General features: G+C 36.4%; 3 protein-coding genes across 5 annotated transcripts; all 3 read left to right on the top strand.

Annotated features, from left to right (window-relative positions):
• Positions 1–1,613: 1,613 nt before the first annotated feature.
• On the top strand, positions 1,614–7,975 carry LOC147560249 (uncharacterized). The gene is made up of 7 exons (XM_086659249.1): positions 1,614–2,647; positions 3,463–3,627; positions 3,716–3,769; positions 3,918–4,189; positions 6,104–6,986; positions 7,311–7,481; positions 7,591–7,975. Exons 1-7 carry the CDS (start codon positions 1,748–1,750, stop codon positions 7,849–7,851), a joined length of 2,706 nt encoding a protein of 901 aa, XP_086515375.1. The 5' UTR covers positions 1,614–1,747; the 3' UTR covers positions 7,852–7,975.
• A 6,225-nt stretch (positions 7,976–14,200) lies between these two features.
• On the top strand, positions 14,201–16,487 carry LOC147560250 (F-box protein At4g09920-like). The gene is made up of 5 exons (XM_086659250.1): positions 14,201–15,199; positions 15,306–15,470; positions 15,612–15,647; positions 15,768–15,864; positions 16,408–16,487. Exons 1-5 carry the CDS (start codon positions 14,201–14,203, stop codon positions 16,485–16,487), a joined length of 1,377 nt encoding a protein of 458 aa, XP_086515376.1.
• A 4,027-nt stretch (positions 16,488–20,514) lies between these two features.
• Positions 20,515–26,869, top strand: LOC147560251 (F-box/LRR-repeat protein At3g58900-like). 3 transcript variants are annotated; one of them, XM_086662384.1, is made up of 7 exons: positions 20,515–21,481; positions 22,335–22,499; positions 22,594–22,647; positions 22,793–23,051; positions 23,602–23,703; positions 24,160–24,220; positions 24,730–25,454. In XM_086662384.1, exons 1-5 carry the CDS (start codon positions 20,627–20,629, stop codon positions 23,643–23,645), a joined length of 1,377 nt encoding a protein of 458 aa, XP_086518510.1. In that variant the 5' UTR covers positions 20,515–20,626; the 3' UTR covers positions 23,646–23,703; positions 24,160–24,220; positions 24,730–25,454. The 3 variants fall into 3 exon arrangements, with proteins under 3 accessions (XP_086518510.1, XP_086518511.1, XP_086518509.1); XM_086662383.1 differs by lacking the exons at positions 20,515–21,481; positions 22,335–22,499; positions 22,594–22,647; positions 22,793–23,051 and adding exons at positions 25,969–26,139; positions 26,224–26,277; positions 26,386–26,869 and having other exon boundaries at positions 24,730–25,725; XM_086662385.1 differs by lacking the exons at positions 22,594–22,647; positions 23,602–23,703; positions 24,160–24,220; positions 24,730–25,454 and having other exon boundaries at positions 22,793–23,230.
• The last annotated feature ends 549 nt before the right edge of the window (positions 26,870–27,418 follow it).

Genomic DNA, 27,418 nt, shown 5'->3' on the forward strand with positions numbered 1-27,418 from the left:
CTACCCAAGCCTGTAATAGGGTGGCTGGCTTGGCATGTTGGTTCACCGGACTTGTTTAGGAGCACTGCCACTTAAAAGGGTGGCTGTCAGCAAATGGGATTCTCTCCTGATGGCTGACAGAAAGAAGATCGAAAAAAGAAGGGATTTTGCTCAGGGGTGTTGTACAAAGGAAATGTACCTACAAGAGGTTATAGGGGAGTTAGAGAGAAGATAATCTTTTCTCATAGTTGGATTTGTCATTTGTGTGTTTGGAATGGTTTTAGGTGAAGGTGTGGAGGAGCCATTAAAGAAACCCGACAAAGAATTTGTGCAATTTTCTATGATAGAAGCTAAGTTGGGGACATCAAGAAGAGGGAGAGAGGCTTTCCTAGCTTAGTCAGCTTGTGGTTCCGTCAAATCTCCCCAGTTTAGGCAGGTCATCATATAGCTAATATGTAAGCGTCACCCGACTTGGATATTAGCCAACCGATAGCTCTCAAACCTATGAGGCCAATGTAACGCCCCAAGCCTTAGCAGTTGTCGATATTGTCCCCGCTTTAACCACAACGCCCCAAGCCTTAGCAGTTGCCGATATTGTCCCCGCTTTAACCACCTCACACAGGTACGGGGTTTTGTTCTTGGCGAAGGCACCACAAACCCACCCAAAAGGCCTCGGTATTGGGCGAAGACACGCGATTCGCCTGACCTATCAGAGCACGCAGCGACATCGTGGACCCCCCACATAAACGATTTTGTCCTCACTTAGCCACCACTCAGCGTGGTGTGAGGTTTTGTCTTGGCGAAGGCACCACGACCCTCCCAAGAGGCCTCGGTACTTACTAAGCTTGAGCTTACACATATAGCCCAGTCTCTGGACACTCTTGTGAGCAATGTGGGACTATTACAGCCAACTTGGCATATCTCTAGCTTGTTCGATACAGGACAGGCTTGCCCAACTAATTGTCACCAACTATGGCATTATGACCCTCACTACTGTTCACTTATATCTCCTTTAAGTTCCATGATGTTGTTTCACTTTTATCTACTGTATCATATGATTTACTATGACATTTATGTGTTATAATTTTATTTTGAGTGTAATGAATCTTAAAAAAAAAATGTACATATTCAATTTTTTGCTATTATGATGCAAAAAATCGGGAGATCCATTCCACAATACGAGAACTTCATGCACTCCATGGGTTCGCTTAGTTCCTCGTAACTGAAATTTAGTAGATTTAAGTTACAGTAAACAATAACTTAGGAAAGCACAAAATTATTTTTTTCTCCAACCATCCATAATCTCCACCTATAACACCAAAACTATGGTCTGAAGTCTGTTCATGTAGAATTTCTCTTTACCCTTTCGATGTGGTATTCCTAAACTTATTTTTTTTTGTTTTGAGATTGGACTTCAAAAGTCTTGGACCCTAAAAACCACATGGCTATAGTAGTGGACCTGAAAGTCTAAATATTCCTACTGCTTTATTTATGACAGAGAGACTCAGATCCTAAAACCTCATAGTTTTCAGTAAGTGTATAGAAGGTCAACAAAGCCACTGTTAGCTGACTTAAAAAATGCAAGATTGTGCTGCACAATGGTAATAGTTAATAAGACTTTAGTTGATTGACCCGGGAAAAGTGGCCGAGCTACCAACAGCCACTGTATAACATGTGTTCCCCAAGGGGGAAGATGAACTTACAACTGAAAACCTAAAAATTCAACTTCCAATTTCAATTGAAGTAGACAATCTCAAGTTCGAAGGAGATGAAGAACGTTGACAGGCTTAGTGGTTTACCTCAAGGTATTCTTCATCTCATATTCTCTTCCATTGACACCAAACTTGCTGTTCAAACTTGTATTTTGTCTAAATCATGGAAAAACTTTTGGAAATTTATCCCCTTTCTCAACTTTCATGGTGATAATATGTCTGAAACTTTTCAACAGTTTATTGATAAGGTACTCATCCTCCATGAAAACCCTAATCTTCAAAGTTTCCGTCTTTCCTGTGAATCCTATGATTATGTTGATGAATGGATCCTTGCTGCACTGAAAAAGAATGTTGAAGAAATTTATGTTCATTTAGATGATAGTCATCCAGATTCCTTGCCTGAATCGCTCTTTAATTCGAATTCGTTGACCATTTTGGAGTTGAAGTTCATGGAAATTTATGACCCCCCTGATAATCTTAAGGTACCTGATTTAGTGAATTTGCCTCGGCTTAAAACTCTGGTTCTTGAAAATTTTTGGATTCTAAATGATGATATGAACAATTGCGTTTCAAGTTGCCCTGTTCTGGAATCATTGAGTTTAATTGGGGGCGATTTCGGTGAAGATAGTTATTCTATTTCTTCTGAAAGTCTTAAGCATTTGGTTATAAGAAATTGTAATAACTTTCAGAATAGTTATGTAAATGGATATAACATCAAAATAAATGCTCCAAATGTTTTATGGTTTAGTTGTCAAGGCATCTTGTCTGCATTTTCTATAGAGAACCTTTCCTCATTAAGTAAGGCTGAAATTGAAATCGAGTGGTATGAAGAGGATGAAGAAGACGAAGAAGATGAAGATGAAGATGAAGAAGACGATCCTAAGGAACGAATGATGACATTTCTAAGGGGGCTTCAAAATGCTGAAACTCTAACGTTATTGGATAAGTCAATTGAGGTAAACCTCTCTTCCACAAATAGCTTCAGATGTATATATATATATATATATATATATATATATATGTTTTGTAGAACCTGCTTATTATCAATTTCCAGGTCCATTAGACATATGCCCAATTAGTATTTGTGCAATTGGATAATATAGTGATAAGGATGCATATAAGTATCTAATATCTACATTGTGTGTTGCTTGGATGAATTGGGTTGCGAATATTTTATTGGTGGCGTGCTTGGTTGCACACTTCTCGAGGTAAAATATAGGTGCTTCGTATTTTAACTTACACCTTTATGCAGTAGGGGGGGGGGGGGGTGCACATCAACATCAGTCGCTCGTATTTACTCTTGTTTATCTTATTACAAAGTGAAACTGTAGAGTAAGAATGTGACAAGTAAGTGAAGTAACAAATCTTGTTGTCCTTTTAAGTGACAGGTGACTATTAATGAAAAAGCATCAATATCTTTTGGCATTATTATCGAAAATCTACTCTTTTATAGTACTAAAAAGAAAATCAATAAAGTATACTATTAACAAAATAAAATACTATTAATTTGTAGAATACCACACTAAAATATAAGAAATTGAAGCTACACCGTTGAGGCTTAAGGCATTGCCTGACATCGTCAAAGTAAACCACATTGGGGCGGAAAAACGTGTCTTAAAACATTAACTACGAGTATGGATCACGATTTTTTACCAGAGACGTCTGAGGGCCTAAATTATCATATGATGTGAATTTATACTTGCATTTCAAGAATGATCTTTTGTCAATTAATCTATTTGTTTTCTTCTTTTATTCTTCTTTTGTCTCTCAGGTTGTCTCGAGATCTCTCGGCCAAATAGAAAGTGAGACCGCTCAATTTTTCAATCTCAAATATTTGAAGCTGCAAACATGCCTTTCACGAAAATATTTCGATGTTGCAGAATACTTTTTCAAAGTCTCTCCTAATATAGAATCACTTCATGTAGAAATTGAAAAGGTGATAGATTTGTATGTTTATGTCTCTTCTCCTAAAGAAAACTCCAATATTTGATATCTTTTCCTAACTTTCTTCTGATCATTATCAGGAAGATTGCTTATGTTTCTCAGACCCACAACAAGAGTATCCACTGTGGGATAAGGTAGTCATCAAGCATGCTAGCACTTTACACTATTTTGATGCATTTACGGGAGGAAAAAAAAGTGATATTCAGAATGTAGTTGTAGCCTATCAGAAAGAGAGAAGAAAAAAGCTCTACCATTCAAACTAATTATTTTGGTTTCATATAGGTAATGATTCATTCAGCGAGAAAACAAGTTCAAGAAGCTGGGGCGATGTTTGAACATATGCATTATCACCTGAAGTTTGTTGAGGTTAGAGGATTTGAAGGACGTCTCAATGAGCTAATGTTTCTAGGAATTTTGCTGAAGAACGCAATGGTCTTGGAAAAGATGGTGCTTTATGTTTCTGCCAACGATTTATCATCTGGTACGAAGATAAAGCTAATGAAATTTATTGAGGAGCTACTAATTTTGCCAACTTCTTCAGGTGTCACTATCAAGCTAGTCTAAAACATTCTTAGGTGATTATCGGTATGTTGTTACTCTAAATGTAATTGCTAGTGTGCACCCTTTATAATTCTGATTTGTTTCACTATGTAACTAAAAAGTTAAAGATCTTGTCCGCTGATAGTGTTGAAATCAATAGCTTTAATGTTGTTTGAATTCTGTTTGTTACTTCTGATTTTATGTCTGAGCACTTGATTGTCTAATGTGATTATTGCATCATTGGCCTATATCCCCAAAACATAAGACCATGATGGTTTGCCTTACAATATTCTTTCTTGTTAACACATTTATCTAATGTAAAATATGCCCAATCTGTTTCTTTTTTGGTGGATTTTCTACTACCAATCACACCCACTGCCTGCCAGCCTCGTATCAGGTATCTCCTTTATCTTTGCCCCCACTTCCAGACCTAAGCTGATTCATTTAGGATATTGCTAATTAAATTTCAATACTAATTAAATTTGATGTTCTTTTGATCTTTTTAACTCACAACTTACAGTAACTGTTGATTTGTTGGTATTTCACTCTTTTAGATTACTTGTCCAACCCAAGAACTAGAAAAGAAGAAGCTCAGAATCTTTGAGTTCTAAATCATTAGCAAGTTATCAGATGGTGCCAACAACCCTTGGTTGGAGTGGTAAGAGGTATAATCTTCCGCCTAGAGGTCAAGGGTTCGAGGCACATGCTTAACAATTCAAAAAAAAAGTTATCAGATGGTGGAGGTATTTGAGGAGTTCATTTTTTGGTAAGAGTTGAGACATTGTCTTCATCATTTTGGTCCTAATTTCTTTAGAATAAAACAATAAGTGTTTAGTGTCTTTCAAAGAAGAATCCAGTCCTTACAAAGTTATTAAATGTACCATAATCGTCGTGTATTCAGTTAGATACTCAGTTATTGGGAAGTAGTATCACCACTTGGCTATCTTAGTCTTAATATGGTATCCGTATGCCTAGTTTTTGTACCGTATTAATTGTAGTAAATGAAGAAGTTATACCAAATTCCATACATTTTTGTACTTCGAATCACTGGTCGTCTTTTTAAACAAATCATAAAATGTTGAAATCTAAATATGTTCGTAAATGAAGTAACTTTTCCGTATATAAGGATTGCGAAGTTGGGTTTTACCCCCCTTCACTCTTAATTCTATTAACCTAGGTTTTCGGTTTTCCAATCTCACAAAATTGTTTCTTTGCGGCAGAGTTCTCAATCAACTCCCTCGCCTTTGATCACACCCACCATCACCAGAATTCAGCATATCAGGTCTCTCCCTTTCTCCATATCTCTCTGTCTCACTCTAACATGATTACTGGTTAAGATTTAAGACTATGTTTCACAGAGAAAAGATCTTTAGACCCTTCACGTTTGTCAGGATTTCATATTACTTTGTTGAATCACTAATTGCATAGTGAATCATTTTTCCTATCTATGAATGAATTAGAGCTTCATCACAGTTGTATGTGACTCGTAGGATTCAGATTGGAAATCTTTTTGATACCACCAAAGATTTAGTAAGAAATCGTGTGATTCCCCTCAAATGGAATTGAGATCAAGTTCTGAAAGATAAGATTTAAATCATAGGATTGTAAAATCAACTTTTAATTGGTGTGTCTACCACTCTCTGTTTTAGGTTGTTTTCAAATCCAAGTAATAAGAATTTTGAAAATTTGTTACTAACACTTACTCTTTGTAAATTTAATTGGTTTGATTCTTCGCATATTTAACTTATAACTTCATTTTAACTCCAGCAAACAATCTAAGTTTGCTTACACTTACTTGTAAATTTGTTGTTTGAATAAAATCTCCCAGGAAAGTTCCCGACTCAGTACAACGGCGGTGTGACCAACAGGTAATTGTTGCTATATAAATTGGTGAAGGTAACACCAAAATATTCTAGTTCAATTTGAAGAAAATTGTGGAATCTTCAGATGGAGAGTAAGGTTGATAGGCTTAGCGGTTTACCTGAAGGTATTCTTCATCAGATATTCTCTTGTGTTGACACCAAAATTGCAGTTCAAACCTGTGTTTTGGCTAAATCATGGACAATCTTCTGGAAATCCCTACCCTTCCTGAGCTTCAAAGGTGATGATACCCAAGAACCCTTTGAAAAATTCATAGAAAAGGTGTTTATTCTCCATGAATGCCCTAATCTTCGAAGTTTTCGCCTCTCCTGCAATTTTAATAAGTATACAAATCGATGGATTCTTGCTGCTTTAGAAAAGAATGTGAAAGAGATTTATGTTCATATCAGTGATGATCATCTTCCTTCGTTGCCCGAGTCTCTCTTCATTTCCAATTCGTTGACCATTTTGGAGTTGAAGTTCTTGAACATTAATAACCGTTCCTGTGTTCTCTATTTTCCTAGTTTAATGAGTTTACCTCGGCTTAAAACCCTAGTTCTTGAGAATTTGAGGATTGTAAGTGAAGATATGAGCAAGATTATTTCAAGTTGCCCTGATTTGGAAACATTGAGTATAATTGGGGGTGGTTTTGGTAAATATAAATTCAATATTTCTTCTCATATTCTTAAGCACTTGGTTATAAGAAATAATAACTACCTCCTAAGCAGTACTTTGGATGGCTTTAACATCCAAATATATGCTCCAAATCTTTTATCATTCTGTTGTGAAGGTATTCTGTCTCAATTTTATCTTGGGAGCATCTCTGTAACGGTTAAGGCTGAAACTGAAATTAAGTTGTCTGAAGAAGACAATTATGTGGAGAAGATGCTGACATTTCGAAGGATGCTTCATAACGCCGAAACTCTTACATTCTTGTCTATATCAATTGAGGTAAAGTTTATTCATTTTCTTTACAATTTCATAGAACTTAGTTGTTATCACTTACCACTAGACGTTTGTATCTCAATTTGGATTTCTGCATCAAAGAGAAGTGATTGGGATAAGTCTAACAATCCACATTTTACATTCTAAGTTGGTTTTGGGGAGATTTTAAAACAATTATGTGTTCAAATTGTGATGATTCTTGTTAGTAACACTTTAGCCATTCAAGCACCTAGTTCTTTGTACGATGCCAATCTTTTATATTTTGCATTGTAAGAATAACTCTGACTATTGTTCTATTTGTTTTGTATGTTATTTCTTTTGGCCTTCAAGGTCCTCTCAATGTCTCTTGCCTTACTAGGAGGAGCAAATGGTCCTATTCAATTTTGCAAAGTCAGCTGTTTGACGCTACAAAGATGCCTTTCAAGAAAATATATTAACGCAGTGCCATACTTTCTCAAGATATTTCCTAATGTAGAATCGCTTCATATAGAAATTGAAAAGGTGAAAGATCTGTGTGTTTATGTTCTTTCTCCTAAAAATACACATCAAGAACACGGAAAGGAAAAGAAAGCAGAGTCATTTAAATAAACTATTTTCTGATTTTGTCCAGGTAAGAAAAGAAACCCAAGAAGTAAAAATGATTTCTGAATGCATCCATTATCACCTCAAGTTTGTTGAGATTCGCGGATTTGAAGGGCATGCCAACGAGCTTATGTTTCTTGAAGTTTTATTGAAGAACACTACGGGCTTGCAGAAGGTGGTGCTTTATGTTTCTGCGAAGACTCAATCACTTCGCGCGAGAAGAAAACTAATCGAGGACCTACTGCTTTTGCCAAGAATTTCTTCTGGTGTCGAAATCATGCTAGTCTAAGACGTCTGGTAGCATTTTCCTTCGTATCAATTCTAGTAAGTGAAATTTTAATCCCCTTTTTGATATTTAGTGACAATTACTTCTGAATGTTAACGTTATGTTTTTAGTACTCCGGTTGACTTCCATTTAATATTCCCCATCTTATTCACCTCGTTTTATGATCTTCCTATAGTGGTTGCAATTATCTGTACTGTATCATTTCCTATACTATATATAGGTTCAGACCAAGAGTTGGTATCAATGCCTTTCTCTTTGAATAATTAAGAATATTGTCCTTTCTCGTGTTTAGTTAAATGATGATGATGATGGACGTAATAACAGTAACAATGGAGTTATTTTGTGGGTGCAATAGTGTCGAAGAAGTATCTAGTGGGAAGAGATGGAACAGCCTTGGACCTTGAATGTCTTAGATGGTGTATTCTTTTTCCACATTTCAGGTGTGAAATTTGAATAGAGGTCTGATCCCATGCTTGTCACATTTCAGACGGTTTCCTTCTATTCTGTGATCATGCTCAGAGGATTTGAAAAAGGAGATGGCGTAGAGTGAGTGAGGCTACTCAAGGCACAGGCCGTGGCTGGGCCGCATTCTTGACCTTGTTGGCCAGTTTCAGGCCAACACTATTAGCTCGAGCTTGTTGTGTGCTCGAGATGCCGATGCGTCGGGCTCATTAATGAGCACTTGCATTTGATTTAAGCGACGGAGTGACACTCCTTGCTAGAGGGGTATTTCTACTATAGACGATAGTGTAAACAGAGGAAATTTTTGCTTCGAAGTTTGTATGAAGGGAATCTGCAAACAAGAGGTTACGGGGTGTTAGAGGGAAGTAGTTCTTTTCTAATAATTAGGACCCATTAAAGAAACCAAGAAAGAAACTGTGCAAGTTTCTTCTAGCAACAGTAGATACTCTATTTAGAGGATGTAGGATTGAGAGAGAGATTGACTATTCAGGCGAGTTGTTTGGTTTAAATCTCCTTTGCTTATGCGGGCGGGACTGAGAGAGAGAGGCTATTAAGGCGAATTGTTTGGTTTAAATCTCATTTGCTTATGCGAGAGAGATTGACTATCAAGGCGAGTTGTTTGGTTTATTTCTCCTTCGTTTATGCGAGAGAGAGAGAGAGAGAGAGAGAGAGAGAGATAGACTATTAATGCAAGCTTTTTATTTAAATCTCCTTCGCTTATGCGGGAAGGACTGATTAGCCTGACGGAAGCTAACATCATGCGTCAGCTTGGCAATGGACATGCTGGCTTAGCCTACCTCGAGTCCTTTTGAGATAGCGCTAGCTGGTCAGACTCGCCCGACATTGTAAAAGGTAAAAAAGTGGTTTTGGTGGCAGATGGAGAAGTGAAGGGAGCAGGTAGTTAAAAATGGAGTCCTCTAGAAAAAATTGAAGGTTGCCCTGACCCTTGCTAACAACATGCGCCAGCTCAGCCATGGACATGCCAGCTTAGCCTACCTCGAGTCCTTTTAAGATGGCGTTAGCTGGTCAGACTCGACCGACATTGTAAAAGGTAAAAAGGTGGTTTTCGTGGCAGATGGACAAGAAAAGGGAGTGGGTAGTTAAAATGGAGTCCTCTAGAAAAAAACTGAAGGTTGCCCTAGAATGTTACAGTAGATGTACTTCTCCACATATCGGATTATGTTATAATTGACCAATCCATACAAGATAGTTTCTATTTTTTATTTTATGTAATGACCTTTCATGGTAGTGTATGTGCTTATTTCATTATGTGATGCATCCATACCACATGATGTACTGAATACAATGAATCCTTGAACAAAAGTAAAGTTAATATTTAAGGAGATTTTTGTTGCAGTGACCAAAAATTTGGACCATCTCTCGCTTAATATGAGGATTTAATGCACCCATTTTGCTTATCTAGTCCCTCACATCTAAAATTCATGGATTTAAGAATGACTTTAACTTTTACTACTCTTTCCCTTGACTCTATATCCCTAAGTAAGACAAATACTAAGTAGTGGGTCGAAATAATAGTCTTCTCAAATTAAGGATGACTCAGAAGACCACCACACAATTCCTTTCTGAATCCCAAATTTAGGTCTTGTCCGTTTGTTGATAGTTCTAAAACTAATGACTGTAATGCTGAGTCCAGAGTGAATTCCATTTATAGCTTCTGGTTTACCTTTAAGCACTTTGTTTAGAATATATTATTAAATGGACACGAAAAATACAATTATGCTAATCTTTAGTCTGCCATCATGTTAACATGAGAGGCTATACTATTGTTTGATTTTTCAATTCATCATGTCCTCAAAGCATGAAGAAGGGATGAGGCAGACATAGGGCTCGGTCCCAAGGATTCATTTAGGTTATAACAATAAGAAATCTTTAACACTAATGGCTGCCTGTATTATCTAACTTTCGTGGCAACTCTTGTGCTAATTAAATTGTGATCTTCTTGGTTTTTAACTTTAACACTTAGTTTGATAGTCGTTTTGTTGCTTCTAAATCTTTTAGGTTTACTTATTAATCAACCCAAGACGTAGGGAAAAAGAAGCTCACTATATTTGAGTTTTAGATACAACATCAAGAAGTTACCAAATGATGGAGTCATTGGAAGACCTCATTATTTGGCAAGAGTTAAGACATTATCTTTTTCGCTTTGGTCCTTTTAATCTTAACAATATGAATAAAAGAAGATTGGGAAATGTGCTAACTAAGCAAGCAAAATGAAGTTCCAAGACACCTTATTGGACTGAAGCCCAATAAGAGATCCTAGACTTCTTACGCTCTAATATACAACTCCGTCATGTGGAAGTAGTATTACCGTTTGGTTATCTTAGTCTTAATATGGTTTGTATGTGTGGAAGTTCCTTTATCGATATTATTGTATTAATAACAGATTTACCAAATTCCACATATGTTTTGTAGTCCGTATCATTGACGAAAATTTAAACCCCAATCATAAAATGTTGGAATGTAATTTCATTCGTAGTAATGATGATTTTCTACCATATATACCGGGATTGCTAACGGGGTTTTGCCCTCCTTCACTCTTAATTCTATTAACCAAGGTTTCAGGTTTTTCATCTTTAGAAAGTTGTTCTCTCGCGGCGTATTGATCAACTACCTCGCCTCGGATCACATCCATCATCACCTGAATTCTGCATATCAGGTGTCTCTTTCTCTCACTCTCTCTCACAGGCTAGCATGATTAACAATTAAGATTATGTGCTGCAAATAAATGATTTTTTAAACCCTTCACCTTTTGTGAGGATTTCAAAGTACAGTCGGCATGGGTGGAGCTACATGGAGACTAACCTTGGCTGCAGCCAAGGGTTGGTTTTCAAATATCTATATTAGAAGGTAGTGTTTGTCAATGAAACAGTCAGGGTTAGTTTTCGAATATCTATATTAGAAGATAGTGTTTGTCAATGAAACAGTCAGGGTTAGTTTTCGAATATCTATATTAGAAGGCAGTATTTGTCAAAGAAAGCGGATTGGCTCAGTTGATCCTGGCTTTGGATGGTGCGTCCTAGGTCACAAGTTCGAATCCCCCCATCCCCATTGCTTTGTTCCCTATTTTTCTTTTCTTTTACTTTTTTTCCTTCTTTTTCCAGTTTTTTCTTTTACAGGCCAGCCAGGCCTAGGTTTGGATCCTGGCTCCGCCTTTGCTAGTCGGCAACGTTTGTTGGGTTATAAATTCTTTTTCTTGTCTGTGATGATTTTTTACTAATTTTACATTCGACAAGTCAAAAGCACAAAAAAAAAACCGTAAAATTTAGACTTACCAAGCATCTATGTCCGAGTTTTCTCGCATAATACCCCGTTTAATTTTCCAAATATCTTCAACCATCAATAGATAATCTTCAATGTAAATCTAGTTAGAGCTTAACCATAGTTGTGTTGGGGATGAGAGAAATAGGAAGAAAGCCTAGAAGGGACATTAAGGTGGTGGTTCCCATAAAATATCCTTAGTCTAAGTCAGGTCAATGCTAACAACATGCCTCAGTCGCGTGCGCATGCCGGCCTAGCCTACCTCGAGCCTTTGAGAAAGGGCACGTTGGTTCGGCTCGATTGACATTGTAAAAAGATGCTTTCAGTTTTATTCCCCATTGGGGCGGATGAAGAAGCCGAGAAGCCAAGGGAGGAGGTAGTTACATTGGGGTCCTGCCGACACTAGTGAAGCTTGCCCTCGAATGTTAAGTTAGATTACTAGCTCTCCATATATTTAATCATGTTATAAATAACCAACCTTTACAAGATATTTCTATTTTAAAATTTATGTAATGATGTTTCATGGTAGTTATGTGCTTATTTCATTCTGGAATATATCTATACCACATGACATAATGAATATAATGAATCTTCGAAAAAATAAAGTTGTATTATTTAGGAAGGTTTTGTCGTAGCAACCAAAATATTGGACGATCCCTAAAATCTAAATTTCCATGGTTTTAAGGATAACATTTATACTTTTACTACCCCTTTCTCATAACTCTATATCTTGATGTGAGACAAATGTCAACTATTGGGTGGAAATAAACGTCTTCTTGAATTAAGGATGACTCACAAGACTACCAGATGATTCCTTTCTCAAGACATTCCGAATTTTAGGTCTTGTCCGCGTATTTGACAGTTCTGAAATCAATGATTGTAATGCTGAGTGAATTCGATTAACAACTTTTTTGCGTTTATCTTTTAGCACTTCGTTATAGAGTATATATTCATTCTTTAAGAAAAGCCAATTCGTTATAGATGGACAGACAGAAGTTAAGATATGCTAATTCGTTGTCAGCCATCAATTTGAGATGAGAGGGTATGCTATCTTTTGCTTTTACGATTCATAGTGTGTCATACAAGAGATATGGTGATAGAAGCAAAATGTTTTTAGGCCTCTGAGTCATCCTTTGGGAGCTCTACATAATCAATGACACCTTTGACCCACTAGACTCGCATACCCGAGGTAACTCTCTCTCGTTCTTTCAGACTAATAATCATCCTTTAGGTTATTACAAGAAATCTCTTTCACTATTAGATGCCAGATTTTATCTGACATTCTTTACAATTTTTGTACTAATTAATTTTTTTTTTACCTTTTAATTATATATTGTCAGTCCTTTTGTTGCATCAGATTGGACTCTTTTAGGTTACTTATCAAACCCAAGAGGTGGGGAAGAAGAAGCTCACTATCTTTGAGTTCTAGATACACATCAACAAGTTCTCAAATGACTGGGTTTCTGGAATTTGGAACGAATCATATCTTCGGTAAGAGTCAAGACGTTTTCTTCATCACTTTGGTCTTTTTAATCTTGTTAAAAATATGAAGATGGGAAAATGTGCTAACTGAGCAAGCAAATTAAGTTCCAATCTACCTATTGGACCCATGATCATGTTAAAGTTATCAAAAGTATCCTATATTTCTTATGCTCTAATATGTGACTTGGTTATGTGAAGTATTACCACTAGGATATCTTAGTATATTTAGCAAATTAAACCAAATTCCATATATGTTTTGTATGTATCAATGACAGAATTTTTAACCGAATCATAAAATGTTGGAATGTCATTACATTCAGACTAATGACGATTTTTTGCCATATTTAAGGGGATCTTTAGCTAGGGTTTTGCCCTCCTTTACTCTTAATTCTATTAGCGAAGGTTTTTAATTTTTTCCCCTTGCAAAATCGTTCTTTAGCGGCGGAGCTCTCAATCAACTTCCTCGGGATTGCACCATTATCACCAGAATTCTGCATATTAGGTCTCTCTCTCTCTCTCTCCCAGGCTAACATGATTCAGGATTAAGATTATGCTATGCAGATAAATGATTTTTAAACCCTTCACCTTTTGTGAGGGTTTCAAAGTACTACTTGGCAATGTGTGTTGAATTATGAATTGCTTTTCCGTGTGCTTCTATGACATTTAGTAATTTTACTTTCGACAAGCCAAAAGCACCAAAAAAATTGTTATATCTACCAAGAATCTAAGTAGTAAGTTTTCAAGCATAATACCTTATTTAATTTCTAAATATCCTAGACCTTTAATGGATATTCTTCGACCTAAATCTAGTTAGGCTTGACCGTGGTGGGAGTTGAATCAACTGAAATCGAATATCTTTTGATACAACACACAATCGTAGGTTCCCCTTCAAATGAGATTTATATCAGATTTTAAAGATTGATTTAAATTGTAAAATTTGACATCAATTCTTACTTGGTTTATTTACCATCTTCTGATTTACGTCGTATAGATATTTATGCGATGTGAACTTGGAAAATCTGTTCTTTATTGATTGCATATTTGAGTTCTATCTTTTATTTATTACCAACAATCAATCTGAGATTATTAACACTTATTCATTGAATCAGAATTTTGCAACAACAACTCCATGGATAGAAGAGACTCACCTGTTTGTCTGGGCGAGGATAGACTCAGCAAGTTACATGATCCCCTCATTCATCGTATACTCTCTTGTATTGGCATCAAAAATGCAGTGCAGACCTGCATTTTGTCAAAAAGATGGATGCATCTTTGGAGGCGACTCCCTATTATTAAGCTTGACATAAACGAATTCAGTTCGGAGACTGAATGTGGTTGTGATGCCTTCGTTAAATTTGTTGGCAAGGTGCTCATGTTACGTCAGTGTGATATAGAAAGGTTTCATCTTAATTGGAATGACAACCATGAGCATGACTATGATATTAAAAATCATATTAATGCGTGGATCCGTATGGCTTTGGAATTCAACTTGCAAGAGCTAGTTATTCATATTTCTGTTAAGGGGCATCATACCTTTGAGCTCCATCCCTGTGTCTTTACCTGTAAGTCATTGAAGACGATGGACTTGAACTTGGGCAGTAGGGAGGAATCAATGATTTCTCTACCTGATGTAATTGATTTACCGAAGCTCGAGCGCTTAGAGCTTAATTCGCTTTCAGTTAGCGATAGGAAATTGTTTAGTGAGCTGGATTCAAGTTGTCCAGTTATGGAGACATTAATCATAAAGAATTGCACTCTGAATGTCAGCAATATATCTTCTCTGTCACTAAAGCTATTTGTATTGAAGGATTATATACTTCTATTGGGTGATAGCAGAATCAGTTGTCTCAAATTATATGCTCCGAATCTCAAATCCTTCTCTTGCAGTGGTTACATGTGGCACAATTATGTTTTAGAGAACCTTTCTTCTCTTGAAACTGCTTATGTGGATATAAAGGATTATTCTGGAATACTAAGAAGTGTCTCAGATGTTACTCCACTGATGAATGAATTGGCGCACGCATATCATTCTGTACTCATTAAAGAAAGTTGTGCTCGTTTTATAATGAATTTGTTGCGAGGACTTCAAAATGTGATGGATTTAGTTCTTGAGCCCATGGTTCTTGTGGTATGGATGTTTTCTTTTTTACTACCTAAAACAAATTAGTTGTATATACTTTATAAATAGTTGTGTTAAAAAAATATCTTACTATTTACCTCGTTTGTGCACTAAGGTTTTGTCAGCAACTCCTCGTTTAGTACAAAATTGTGGACTTCGAATGAATAACCTTAAAAGGTTAGGGATGAAGACGTCTTTTTCAAGAGGTTGCTTATTTGCAGTGACATACTTGTTGAAGACAGCTCCTAATGTAGAAACACTTTTCGTGCGAATGCATACGGTAATAATTGGTAGCCTTAGTTTTCTTTTTCTACCCATGCTTTCTGTTAGTTTATTTACAGCTTCTCATCTACAATTTTCTACTCTCAAAATGAATATAGTTATTGCCTTCTTTAAAGGCTAAATTTTGCTCATTGTGCAGGATTCTGTAGACCGTCCAATGTATCGCCATAATTTGGTAAGTATCACCAGCTCCGTATTGTTGTTAATTCTTTTTCTTTCTTCTTTTTTCCTAACTTGATGAACAGTTTCAGATGCTAACTTTTAGTTAATGACAATCATTTGCGACATTGTTCAGTTAGGATCGGATGCAATGAATCATCTCGAAGAAGTGGCGTCGAGCCCATTCATGCTGCATCACCTCAAGGTTGTCACGATTGTAGGAGTTGAAGGACGTAATAATGAATTGAAGTTTTTTGAAATATTATTCAAGAAGGCCTCAGTCTTGAATGAAGTTGTTATTATGATAAATTGGGAATGTCCAGAAACCACTCCTCGCGTGATAAGGATTTTTCGCCAAAAGCTACTAACATTTCAGATAGCCTCTTCACGCGTGATAGAGTTTACCTTCATGTGAATTCCGGTCGGTGACATTTTTATCTTCTTATCAAATTTGGTGATGAATATTTATGACGATTAACTTTATGTTTTGGGTTTTCTTCTAGACTTCTATTTGATAGTATCCATCTTATGCACCTTGTTTTGATATCTATACTGTTCGGTTTCTTCCAAATAAATTGGGATTAGACCAAGAATTAGAATGTTTTCCTTTGTTTTTGAATTATCGAAAGTGTTCTTTTCGGTGTTTAGTTTGTTGAGTGGTGATCTTTAATTTAACGACGGTGGACTTGTTATTATGCTCTCTAATCAGGCTCTTTCGCGATATTTGTGCCTTTCTGCAGCTTTTGTTTCTCCTCTTTCTTGATATTCTTGAGCAGGTTGTGTTGAAGAAGACCTTCATTATTCTGGAGAGGTGAAGGGTAAGTCCGACTTTCGACGAGGACAGACTGATGAATGAATGTTATTATATATTTATGTGCACACTGAGTGTGAATTACTGTCTTCATTTTCTGCTATTTTGTGGCTGAAATGGTGTAAAGAAATAAGTGTGTCAAGCTACCAAAGGCCTGCCCGAGCCTGTAACAAAACCTATTGCAGACTCGACACGGTTAGCCCGGGCTTGTTGCTGGCTTGACATGTTGGTCCACTAGGCTCGTTTATGAGTCCACAAATGGTGGTCGTCAGCGGAGGAGGTTCTCTCCTGGTGTACAAAGGAGTTGTACAAAGGTAATCTACCTCCGAGAGGTTATAGGAGAGTTAAAGATAAGAAATTATTTTCTCACGAGTCACTGAAATTAGAGTTCTTTTGGTTTGAAACGGATTTAGATTTAGATTTTAGATGGTAGGATCACATAGAACTTCTCTCCATCCTCTTCCTAAGATCCCCAATTGTAGACACTCCACTAATTCTTTTTGTTGGTACTAAAGACACTTGAAAAAAAAATGTCTCGAATAGTCGGACAAGGTTAAATTACTAATGTCATGTTGATTTCGACAATGTTGAATGATTGATGTCATGTGCAAATTTGGTCTTGTCGGGTCATTCAGACCTCTTTTTGACGGGCCAAGAAGCAATTATGAAAGACAATACTATAAAAGATGGTCAACACAGTCAATGTCAAGTAGCTCAAATAAGGCGATCAGTATATAGACAAATAAAAATCTTATATGCACGAAAGTTTAAGAGGACAATACAAAAAAAATTAAGAATCTTATATGGAGAACTACACTTTTGTCTTTTCACAAGAAAAGAAAAGACAAAAGTGAACTACATTTTAGCCGTTGCTCTCAGAAGAACTATTTTACAAATAAATTCTTCCCTGCTCAAGAAATTTTGGATTAATTTCATTTTTGTTCTTTGTTTTTTAATCACTAATTCTCTTGAGAGAGAAAGTGTGAAAATGGCATAGTCACAGAAGACCAATCCAGGCAAATAAAAGTCACTCGTGGTCTCGGCCCCTGTCAATGTGTCACCATGTCACCCTAATCTCAATGACTAAATGTCCATCGGCTTGACATGGTCCAAATCATACATACAAGAAAATCTCAGTTCTTTTACACTAATGGGAGTAATCAACAAGAAACATTTTAATGTCGCATAATTCATGCAAGAATGACCTAAGCGTCTATATTCAATAATGCCTTAAAAGTAACTATAAACTAGGAAAATCGATTAAACGTACCATCGAAAAAACACAAATAGACAAAATCTTACTTGTTTGGGGTAGTAAAAGACAATGTCGACAACTGCTAAGGCTTGGAGTGTCACAATTCTATTCCTGGCTCATTAAAGTATTTCCGGAAAAAATTGACTTTCTATGCCATATGGAGACTAGGCGAACTGTCGGACATTTGTAGGAGCTAAAAGGGTGACTTGGTGACAAAATCGGGGCTAAAAGAGTATCAGTTTGAAGCATAATATAACTTTTGACTTTTTAAATGTCGTCAATATATCCACAAGCAGCATATATATTTGGACAAAAGTTCTTGAGTCTGATGTAAGTCAAGCATAATGAAATCCAAGATGTTCAGAGCTACGCGCGAGTCTTTCTCGAGATCCAAGATGTTCAGAGCTATTCAACAAAAATCCAAATATGACCTTCCCTCGTAAATTGATCAACTCCACTTAATAGGGAAAACCATTTACCCTTTATGCCCTCCCATTTGAAAAGTCCAAATCCCAACAATTTCTAGGTGGGAAATTTTAAATGCACTCACCATTTTTATTATATACACTCACATATAATGTAATCACTGTTTAATACTCACTCAGTCTCATGACCTATTTTAAAAACCCAACTTATTAAGGGAACATCATTAATTGTTGTTTGACTTTAAAAAATAACATGGTTTTTCCAATTGTATCCCCATTAACTTTTTTAATTTACAATGAAAAAGTTGAACTTACCTTTAAATAAAGTTGTCATTAAATTTATAGTAATAGGTATTATTGGAAAGAGCAAAAAGTTCCTTTCTTTATTTTTAGAAATATGACTCTAAAATGGGACAACCCAAAATAGAAATTAGGTCATTCATTTTGAGACGGAGGGAGTAAGTCAAAGGAGATGTGAGTGTGACAGGTAGAAATGGTAAGTGTATATAGCATTTCTCTTTCTAGGTCAAGCCTATATATTATTTAAGATCGGTCAAATAAGGTCCAACAAAGTTCTAAAGGCCCTTCTAGTTCTTGTCGAAAGAATCTAAGTTAATATACCCCAAAATTCTATAATTTATAAAAAAACACCCGTAGCCACGATTCCTTTTTGGGACTCGAGCCGATTTGATTACAAAATCGGTTCAAGTCCACCAATTTCAATCGGGGCGGAACACTTTCTACTAGATGCACTGCAAATTTGGTGGATCCAAGCAACATTTTGTTACAAATCAGTTTAAGGACATCCATTTCAACTCCAGCATATTGAAGTCGAATTAAGTGAACTTGAGTCGAATTTTATCCTGAGTCAACTGAATTTGGGGCGGCTCTAACCAAAGACAATCAAACCACGTTTATCAAGTCAAAGAGATTTCATTACAAAAGGCGCTTTCAAAGCTTTTCTAAGATCAAACAATAATACGTTAATTGAATCTTTTTCCAACACGTTATCTAAAGACGGTAAATTTTTGTGTTGGACCAAATTCCCCTCGAGGCGACCTAGAAGGTATTCGATGCAGTAAATTAAAATATTATGACTAAATAGGTCAAGCTTTATTTACTTACGATGCAGATTTTTTTATTATGAAAAAGTGCCCCAAAAAAAGAAATTTTCTGGCCCCGCCACTACATAGTGACATGGGTCTAACTCGTATGAAACCGGTGAAGTGGTATCAGAGTCGAGGACGACTTTTCGCCGAGGGTGGAGGATTGTGATAGTCCCACATCACTCGCTAGGATTGTTCGGAGCATGGCCTATAGTTGTACGTCTAAGCTTGGTAAGTGTCGATGCCTTTTGGGTGTTGGCAGAGCTCATGGAGCCTTTGCTAAAAGCAGAAACCTGTACCTGCGTGAGGTGGTAAAAGCGGGGACAACATCGACAACTACTAAGGCCTAGGGAGTTACAAGAATTATCACCCAAAAATTTTAAAACATCAAAGACCACATCATTTCTCCTTTTTGTTCTCCATTTCCTCACTTCTCTCCTCCATTTCATATCTCTCTCCATCCACCTCACCACTTTTTCGAAAGAAGGTCTCCAGCCGACCACTTTTTTTGGCGACCTTCAAACTTATAATAAAAAGTTCCTTTTCTTTTCCACCGCCTCCAACGACTTATCTCGTTCTATCTCTGTCTAGGTTCGCCTTCAGTGCCAGGAACCCGATGAAGGGCAACACCTCCTGCGAAGGACTTCGAGATTGAAAACCCTTCTTCACGGAGGTGTTCCCCTTCGCGGGGGTTCTTGCCGACGAAGGGAAACCTATGAAGAGAAAGAGTCAGGTTGCCGACCGACTACTTTTCCTCCGGTCTTCAAACTTAAAAAAATTCTTCTTTTCCACCAACAATTCCTTCTCTTTTTTTCTCTCTAGGTTCCCCTTCGTCGGATTCTTGCTAGCGAGAGGAAACCTATGGAGAGATAATGGGGGGAAAGAGAGAGATAGTGAGAGGGGAAGAAGGCGATGGTGGTGGTGGGAGGAATATATATAAAGGTCCGAAGGTCGTCAGGAAAAATAGTTGACGAACTGACTTTCTATCGGAGAAGATGCTATGGTGGAAAGATGGGAAGATGAAGTAGAAGAGAGAAGTGAAGAAATGGAGATAAGGAGAGAGATGTGTGGCCTTTAATGTTTCTTAAGTATTTTTTTTGGGAATTAACTCTAGTTACAGGAAAGAGGCCCTTTCATCCCATGGGAGCCAAATCAAATTGTGGGACACTTATTGGGGTGAAAGAGGTGAGTTGGTCACAAATGGGGACTAAAACTGATTTTTTTTTTGGAACGGGACTAAAACTGAATTAACCCTAATAACTAATGAAGACTTTTGTCAATTGACCAGGGAAAGTGACTGAGCTACCAACAGTCACTGTATAACAAGTTACCAAGAGGGAAGATGATCCTGCAAATGAAAACCTAAAAATTCCACTTCCAATTTCAAAGTTGCAGAAGATGAAGAAGAATGTTGATAGACTCAGTGATTTACCTCAAGGTATTCTTCATCTCATATTCTCTTCCATTGACACCAAACTTGCTGTTCAAACTTGTATTTTATCTAAGTCATGGAAAAACTTTTGGAAATCCATCCCCTTTCTCAACTTTCGTGGTGATAATCTTCAAAAGTTTATAGATAAGGTACTCAACCTCCATGAAAACCCTAAACTTCAAAGTTTCCGTCTTTCCTGTGAATCCTGCTATGATTATGTTGATGGATGGATCCTTGCTGCACTGAAAAAGAATGTTGAAGAAATTTATGTTAACTTAGGTGATAGTCATCTACATTCCTTGCCTGAATCGCTTTTTAGTTCGAATTCGTTGACCACTTTGGAGTTGAAGTTCATGGAATTTTATGATCCCAATGATAATCTTAAGATACCTGGTTTAGTGAATTTGCCTCGGCTTAAAACTCTGATTCTTGAAAATTTTTGGATTCTAAGTGATGATATGAACAATTTCATTTCAAGTTGTCCTGTTTTGGAATCATTGAGTTTAATTGGGGGTGATTTTTGTGAAGATAGTTATTATATTTCTTCTCATAGTCTTAAGCATTTGGTAATAAGAAATTGTAATAACTTCGAGAATAGTCGTGTAGATGGATATAACATCAAAATATATGCGCCAAACGTTTTATGGTTCTGTTGTCAAGGCATATTGTCTGCATTTTCTATGGAGAACCTTTCCTCATTAGTTAAGGCTGAAATTGAAATCGAATGCTGTGAAGAAAATGATCCTGGGGAACGAATGATGACATTTCTAAGGGGGCTTCAAAATGTCGAAACTCTAACGTTATTGGACAAGTCAATTGAGGTATATCTTTCTTCCACAAATAGCTTCAAAAGTATATATTTTTTGTAGAACTCGGTTTTTATCAATTGCCAAATCCACTAGACATATATTCAATTAGAATTTCTGCAATTTGATAAATATAGTGATAAGGATGTATGTGGAAATCCAATATTTAAATTCTATGTTGCTTGGTTAAGTTGGTGTGGGAAAATTTTATTGGTAACCCATTACTACTACAAGCAATGTTTAAAAAGGCGCATGAGGCCTGCTTGGTTGCGCACTTCTCGAGGCAAAATATAGGTGTTCCGCCTTTGAACTTACACATCCAGTGGGGGCATACACATCAGCAGCAGTAGTATTATTCAAAAAAATACACATCAGCAGCAGTCACTTGTACTTTTGCCACTTTACTCTCGTTTTTCTTATTACAGAGTGAGACTGTAGAGTGAGAATGTGACAAGTAAAGTGATAACTCATGTTGTCCTTTTAAGAGACAAGTGACGATTAATAAAAAGCATTAATATCTTTTGACTTACTATCGAAAATCTTGTCTGCAATAGTACTAAAAATAAAATCAATAAAATATACTAATTAACAAAATAAAATACTATTAATTCGTAGAATACTACCCTAAAATATATCAAATTGAAGCTACACCTTGAGCCTTGAGGCATTGCTTGACATCGTCAAAGTAAACCCCAGTGAGGCAGAAGCACGTGTGTTAAACATCAATTACGAGTTTGAATCGCGATTTTTGACTAGAGAGGTTTTGAATGAACTGAGGGCCTACATTATCATATGATGTGAATTTATACTTGATCTCTTGTCAATTGATCTATTTGTTTTCTTCGTCTATTCTTCTTTTGTCTCTCAGATTGTCTCAAAATCTGTCGGCCTAATAGAAAGTGAGACCGCTCAGTTTTGCAATCTCAGATGTTTGAAGCTGCAAACATGCCTTCCAAGAAAATATTTCAGTGTTGTAACGTACTTTTTCAGAGTCTCTCCTAATATGGAATCACTTCATCTAGAAATTAAAAAGGTGATAGATTTGTATGTTTATGTCCCTTCTTCTAAACAAACGCCAAGATATGATATCTTTGTTTAAGTTTTAACTTACTTGTAATCATTATCAGGAAGCTGGCATATGTTTCTCAGACTCATGGCTAGAGTACCCAGATTGGGATAAGGTAGTCATTAAACATACAAGCACTATATACTATTTTGATGCATTTACGAAGAAAATGTGATATTGCGTATCTAGTTATAGCTTATCAGAAAGAGGGAGAAAAAGAAAGCTATGCCATTCAAACTAATTATTTTGGTTTCATCTAGGTAATGATTCATTCGGCGAAAAAAGAAGTTCAAGAAGGTTGGGTGATGTTTGAATGTGTACATCATCACCTCAAGTTTGTTGAGATTAGAAGATTTGAAGGACGTCTCAATGAGTTAATGTTTCTAGGGATTTTGCTGAAGAACGCAATGGTCTTGGAGAAGTTGGTGCTTGATGTTTCTGCCAACGATTTATCATCTTGTACGAAGATAAAGCTAATGAAATTTATTGAGGAGCTACTAATTTTGCCAACTTCCTCAGGTGTCACTGTCAAGCTAGTCTAAAACATTCTTAGGTGATTATCGGTATGTTGTTACTCTAAATGTAATTGCTAGTGTGCACTCTTTATGATTCTGATTTGTTTCACTCTGTAACTACAAAGTTAAAAATCTTGTCCGTTGATAGTGTTGAAATCAGTAGCTTTAATGCTGTTTGAATTCCGTTTGTTATTTCTGCTTTTATGTCTGAGCACTTGATTGTCTAATGTGATTATCATTGGCCTATATCCCCAAAACATGAGGCCGTGATGGTTTGCCTCGCAATATTCTTACTTGTTAATACATTATCTCATGTAAAATATGCCCAATCTGTTTCTTTTTTGGTGGATTTTCCACTACCAATCACACCCACGACCCACCAGCCTCGTGCCTCAGGTATCTCCTTTCTCTCTGCCCCCACTTTCAGATCTATAGCTGATTCATTTAGGTCATTGCTAATTAAATCTCAATACTAATTAAATATGATGTTATTTTGATCTTTTTAGCTCACAACTTTCATTGACTGTTGATTTGTTGGTATCTCACTCTTTTAGATTACTTGTCCGCCACAAGAAAAGAAGAAGCTCACAATTTTTGAGTTCTAGATCATCAGCAAATTACCAGATGGTGGAGTTGTTCGAGGAGCTCATTTTTGGGTAAGAGTTGAGATATTCTCTTCATCATTTTGATCCTAATTGCTTTAGAATCAAAAATAAGGGTAGGGTCTTTCAAAGAAGAATCCAGTCCTTATAAAGTCATCAAATGTACCATAATCGTCTTGTATTGACTATTGAAATAAATACTCAGTTATTGGGAAGTAGTATTACCACCTATCTTAGTCTTAATATGGTATCCCTGCACCCAGTTTTTGCACCATATTAATTGTATTAAAAATGAAGAAGTTATACCAAATTCCATATATTTTTGTACTTTGAATCATTGGTCACATTTTTAAACGAATCATAAAGTGTTGAAATCTATATATGTTCGTAAATGACGTACTTTTGCCATACATAAGGACTGCGAAGTAGGGTTTAACCCTCTTTCACTATTAATTCTATTAACCTAGGTTTCCGGTTTTCCATCCTCACAAAATTGTTTCTTTGCGGCAGAGTCTCAATCAACTCCCTCGCCTTGGATCACACCCACCATCACCAGAATTCAGCATATCAGGTCCCTCCCTTTCTCTATATCTATGTCTCACTCTAACATGATTACTGGTTAAGATTTAAGACTGTTTTTAGAGATAAAAGATCTTTAGACCCTTCACCTTTGTCAGGATTTCGAATCACTTTGTCGAATCACTAATTGCATAGTGAATCATTTTTTCTATCTATCATGAATGAATTAAAGTTTGATCGTAGTTGGATGTGACTCGTAGGATTCAGATGGGAAATCTTTTGATACCAAGAAAGTTTTAGTAAGAAATCGTGTGATTCTCCTCAATTGGAATTTAGATCAAGTTCTAAAAGATAAGATTTGAATCATAAGATTGTAACATCAATATTAATTGGTTTGTTTACTACTTTCTATTTTAGTTTTTTTTTAAATTCAAGTAATATGAACTTTGAACATCTATCTTTTATTCCTTGCATATTTAACTTGTAAGTTGTTACTTCTCTTTATCCAGCAAACAATCTAGGTTTGCAAACACTTACTCTTTGTAAATTTGTTTTTTTCAGTAGAACTTTTCATGAAAGCTCCCAACTCAGAACAATGGTGGAGTGACCAATAGGCAATAGTCGCTGTATAAATTGGTGAAGGCAAAACCAACATATTCTAGTTCCGATTTCAAGAAATTGTGAAATCTTCAGATGGAGAATAAGGTTGATAGGCTTCGCGGTTTACCTGAAGAAATTCTTCATCAGATATTCTCTTCCTTTGACACCAAATTTGCTGTTCAAACCTGTGTTTTGTCTAAATCATGGACAAGCTTCTGGAAGTCTCTACCCTTTCTGATCTTCAAAGGTGATGATACGCATGAACCCTTTGAAAAATTCATAGAAAATGTGTTTATTCTCCATGAATGCCCTAATCTTCAAAGTTTTCACCTATCCTGCAACTTTAGTAAGCATACAAATCGATGGATTCTTGCTGCTTTAAAAAAGAATGTGAAAGAGATTTATGTTCATATCGGTCAAGGTCATCTTCCTCCGTTGCCTGAGTGCCTCTTCATTTCCAATTCGTTGACCATTTTGGAGTTGAAGTTCTTGGACATCAAACACCCTTTCTGTATTCTTTACTTACCTGGTTTAATTAGTTTGCCTCGACTTAAAACCCTAGTTCTTGAGAATTTGTGGTATGTAAGTGATGGGATGAGCAAGATTATTTCAGGTTGCCCTGATTTGGAAACATTGAGTGTAATAGGGGGTGATTATGGTAAATATAATTTTGATGTTTCTTCTCATAGTCTTAAGCACCTGGTTATAAGAAATAATAACTACCTCCCAAGCAGTACTGTGGATGGATACAACATCCAAATATATGCTCCAAATCTTTTATCATTCTGTTGTGAAGGTATTTTGTCTCAATTTTTTCTTGAGAACATCACTGTAATAGTTAAGGCTGAGACTGAGATTAAGTTGTCTGAAGAAGACAATTATGTGGAAAGGATGATGGCATTTCGAAGGATGCTTCATAACGCCGAAACCCTTACATTCTTGTCTATATCAATTGAGGTAAAGTTTATTCTTTTTCTGTATAATTTCGTAAAATTTAGTTGTTATCACTCGCAACTAGACGTTTGTATCTCATTTGGAATACTGCATCAAACAAAAGTGATTTGGACAAGTCTATAGTCCACTTTTTACATTCAAGTGCCTAGTTTTTTGTACAATGCCAATCTTTTATTTTTTCCTTTTCAGAATAACCTCTGACTATTGTTTTATTGGTTTTGTATCTCCTTTCATTTGGTCTTCAAGGGCCTCTCATTCCCTCTCAGCATAGAAGGAGTAGGAAGTGATCCTACTCAGTTTTGCAAACTCAGACATTTGACGCTACAAAGATGCCTTTCAAGAAAATATATTACCGCAGTACCATACTTTCTCAAGTTATTTCCTAATGTAGAATCACTTCATCTAGAAATTGAAAAGGTGAAAGATTTGTGTGTTTGTGTTCTTTCTCCTAAAAATAAACATTGATCTGTCTTCATTTAACTTTCTTGTGATCATTACCAGGAAGTTAATCTATGCTGCTCTAAGCCAGAGCTGGAGTTCCCATATCTGGATAAGGTAATCATTAAGGAGACCAGCACTTTTTATTATTTTTTGTAACTTAAGAACACGGAAGGAAAAAGAAAGCAGAGGCATTTAAATCCACTATTTTCTGATTTTATCCAGCGAGTACGAAAAAAATTCCAAGAAGTAAGAGTGATTTCTCAATGCATCCATTATCACCTCAAGTTTGTTGAGATTAGACAATTTGAAGGACATCACAACGAGCTTATGTTTCTTGAGGTTCTATTGAAGAACACTATGGGCTTGGAGAAGGTGGTGCTTTCTGCGAAGACTCAATCATTTCGCGCCAAAAGAAAACTATTGAAATGTATCGAGGAGCTACTAGTTTCGCAAAAAAAATCTTCTGGTGTCAAAATCGTGCTAGCATCCGGTAGCATTTTCCTTCGTATCAATTCTAGTAAGTGACATTTTCATCCCCTTTTCATATGTAGTGACAAAAACTTCTGAAATATTAACTTTATGTTTTGGGTTCTCTTCTTGACTTCTATTTGATATCTCCATTTTATTCACATTGTTTGTTACCTTCCTATAAGAATTCATCTATCCTGTCTCATTTCCTATATACAATAAATTAGTTTCAGACCAAGAATTGGTACGCTTTTCTTTGCCTTCGAATTATCAAGAGTATTGTCCTTTCCCGTCTTTAGCTAGATCGAATGATGATGGACATAATAACGGTAACAAAGGCGTTATTTTGTGGGTGAATGATGTTGAAGAAGTATCTAGTGGGAAGAATGGAACAGCCTTGGACCTTGAATGTCTTAGATGGTGATTTTCACATTGAAGGTGTGAAATTTGAATAAAGATGTCTAACCCCATGCTAGTCACATTTCAGAGGTTTTCTTTTATTCTATTACTGTCCAGAGAAGGTTTGCAAAAAGGAGGTGACATAACGTGAGTGAGGCTACTCTAGGCGTGAAACAGGCCATGGCTGGGCCGTATTGTCCGTTGGCCTGTTTCAGGGCCAACAGTATTAGCTCGAGCTCATATGAAGAGAATCTACAAACAAGAGGTTATGGGGGAGTAAGAGAGAAGTGATTATTTTTCTCATAACTAGGACTCCTTAAAGTAACCCAAGAAAAAAAATTGTGCAAGTTTCTTCTAGCAATAGTGGAGACCCTATTTATAGGATGTA

The sequence above is a fragment of the Eschscholzia californica genome, unplaced genomic scaffold (genome assembly GCF_041429995.1).
Source record: "Eschscholzia californica isolate CP2 unplaced genomic scaffold, dmEscCali1.0.p SCAF_2, whole genome shotgun sequence".
Taxonomy (NCBI): domain Eukaryota; kingdom Viridiplantae; phylum Streptophyta; class Magnoliopsida; order Ranunculales; family Papaveraceae; genus Eschscholzia; species Eschscholzia californica.

Coding starts and splice junctions, on each gene's coding strand:
- LOC147560249 (XM_086659249.1), top strand. CDS start 1,748: ATGAAGAACGTTGACAGGCTTAGTGGTTTACCTCAAGGTATTCTTCAT. Junction 2,648..3,462: donor TATTGGATAAGTCAATTGAG/GTAAACCTCTCT, acceptor TTTGTCTCTCAG/GTTGTCTCGAGATCTCTCGG. Junction 7,482..7,590: donor TTCATATAGAAATTGAAAAG/GTGAAAGATCTG, acceptor GATTTTGTCCAG/GTAAGAAAAGAAACCCAAGA.
- LOC147560250 (XM_086659250.1), top strand. CDS start 14,201: ATGGATAGAAGAGACTCACCTGTTTGTCTGGGCGAGGATAGACTCAGC. Junction 15,471..15,611: donor TTTTCGTGCGAATGCATACG/GTAATAATTGGT, acceptor CTCATTGTGCAG/GATTCTGTAGACCGTCCAAT. Junction 15,648..15,767: donor CAATGTATCGCCATAATTTG/GTAAGTATCACC, acceptor GACATTGTTCAG/TTAGGATCGGATGCAATGAA.
- LOC147560251 (XM_086662383.1), top strand. CDS start 24,862: ATGGAGAATAAGGTTGATAGGCTTCGCGGTTTACCTGAAGAAATTCTT. Junction 25,726..25,968: donor TCTTGTCTATATCAATTGAG/GTAAAGTTTATT, acceptor TTGGTCTTCAAG/GGCCTCTCATTCCCTCTCAG. Junction 26,278..26,385: donor AGTTCCCATATCTGGATAAG/GTAATCATTAAG, acceptor GATTTTATCCAG/CGAGTACGAAAAAAATTCCA.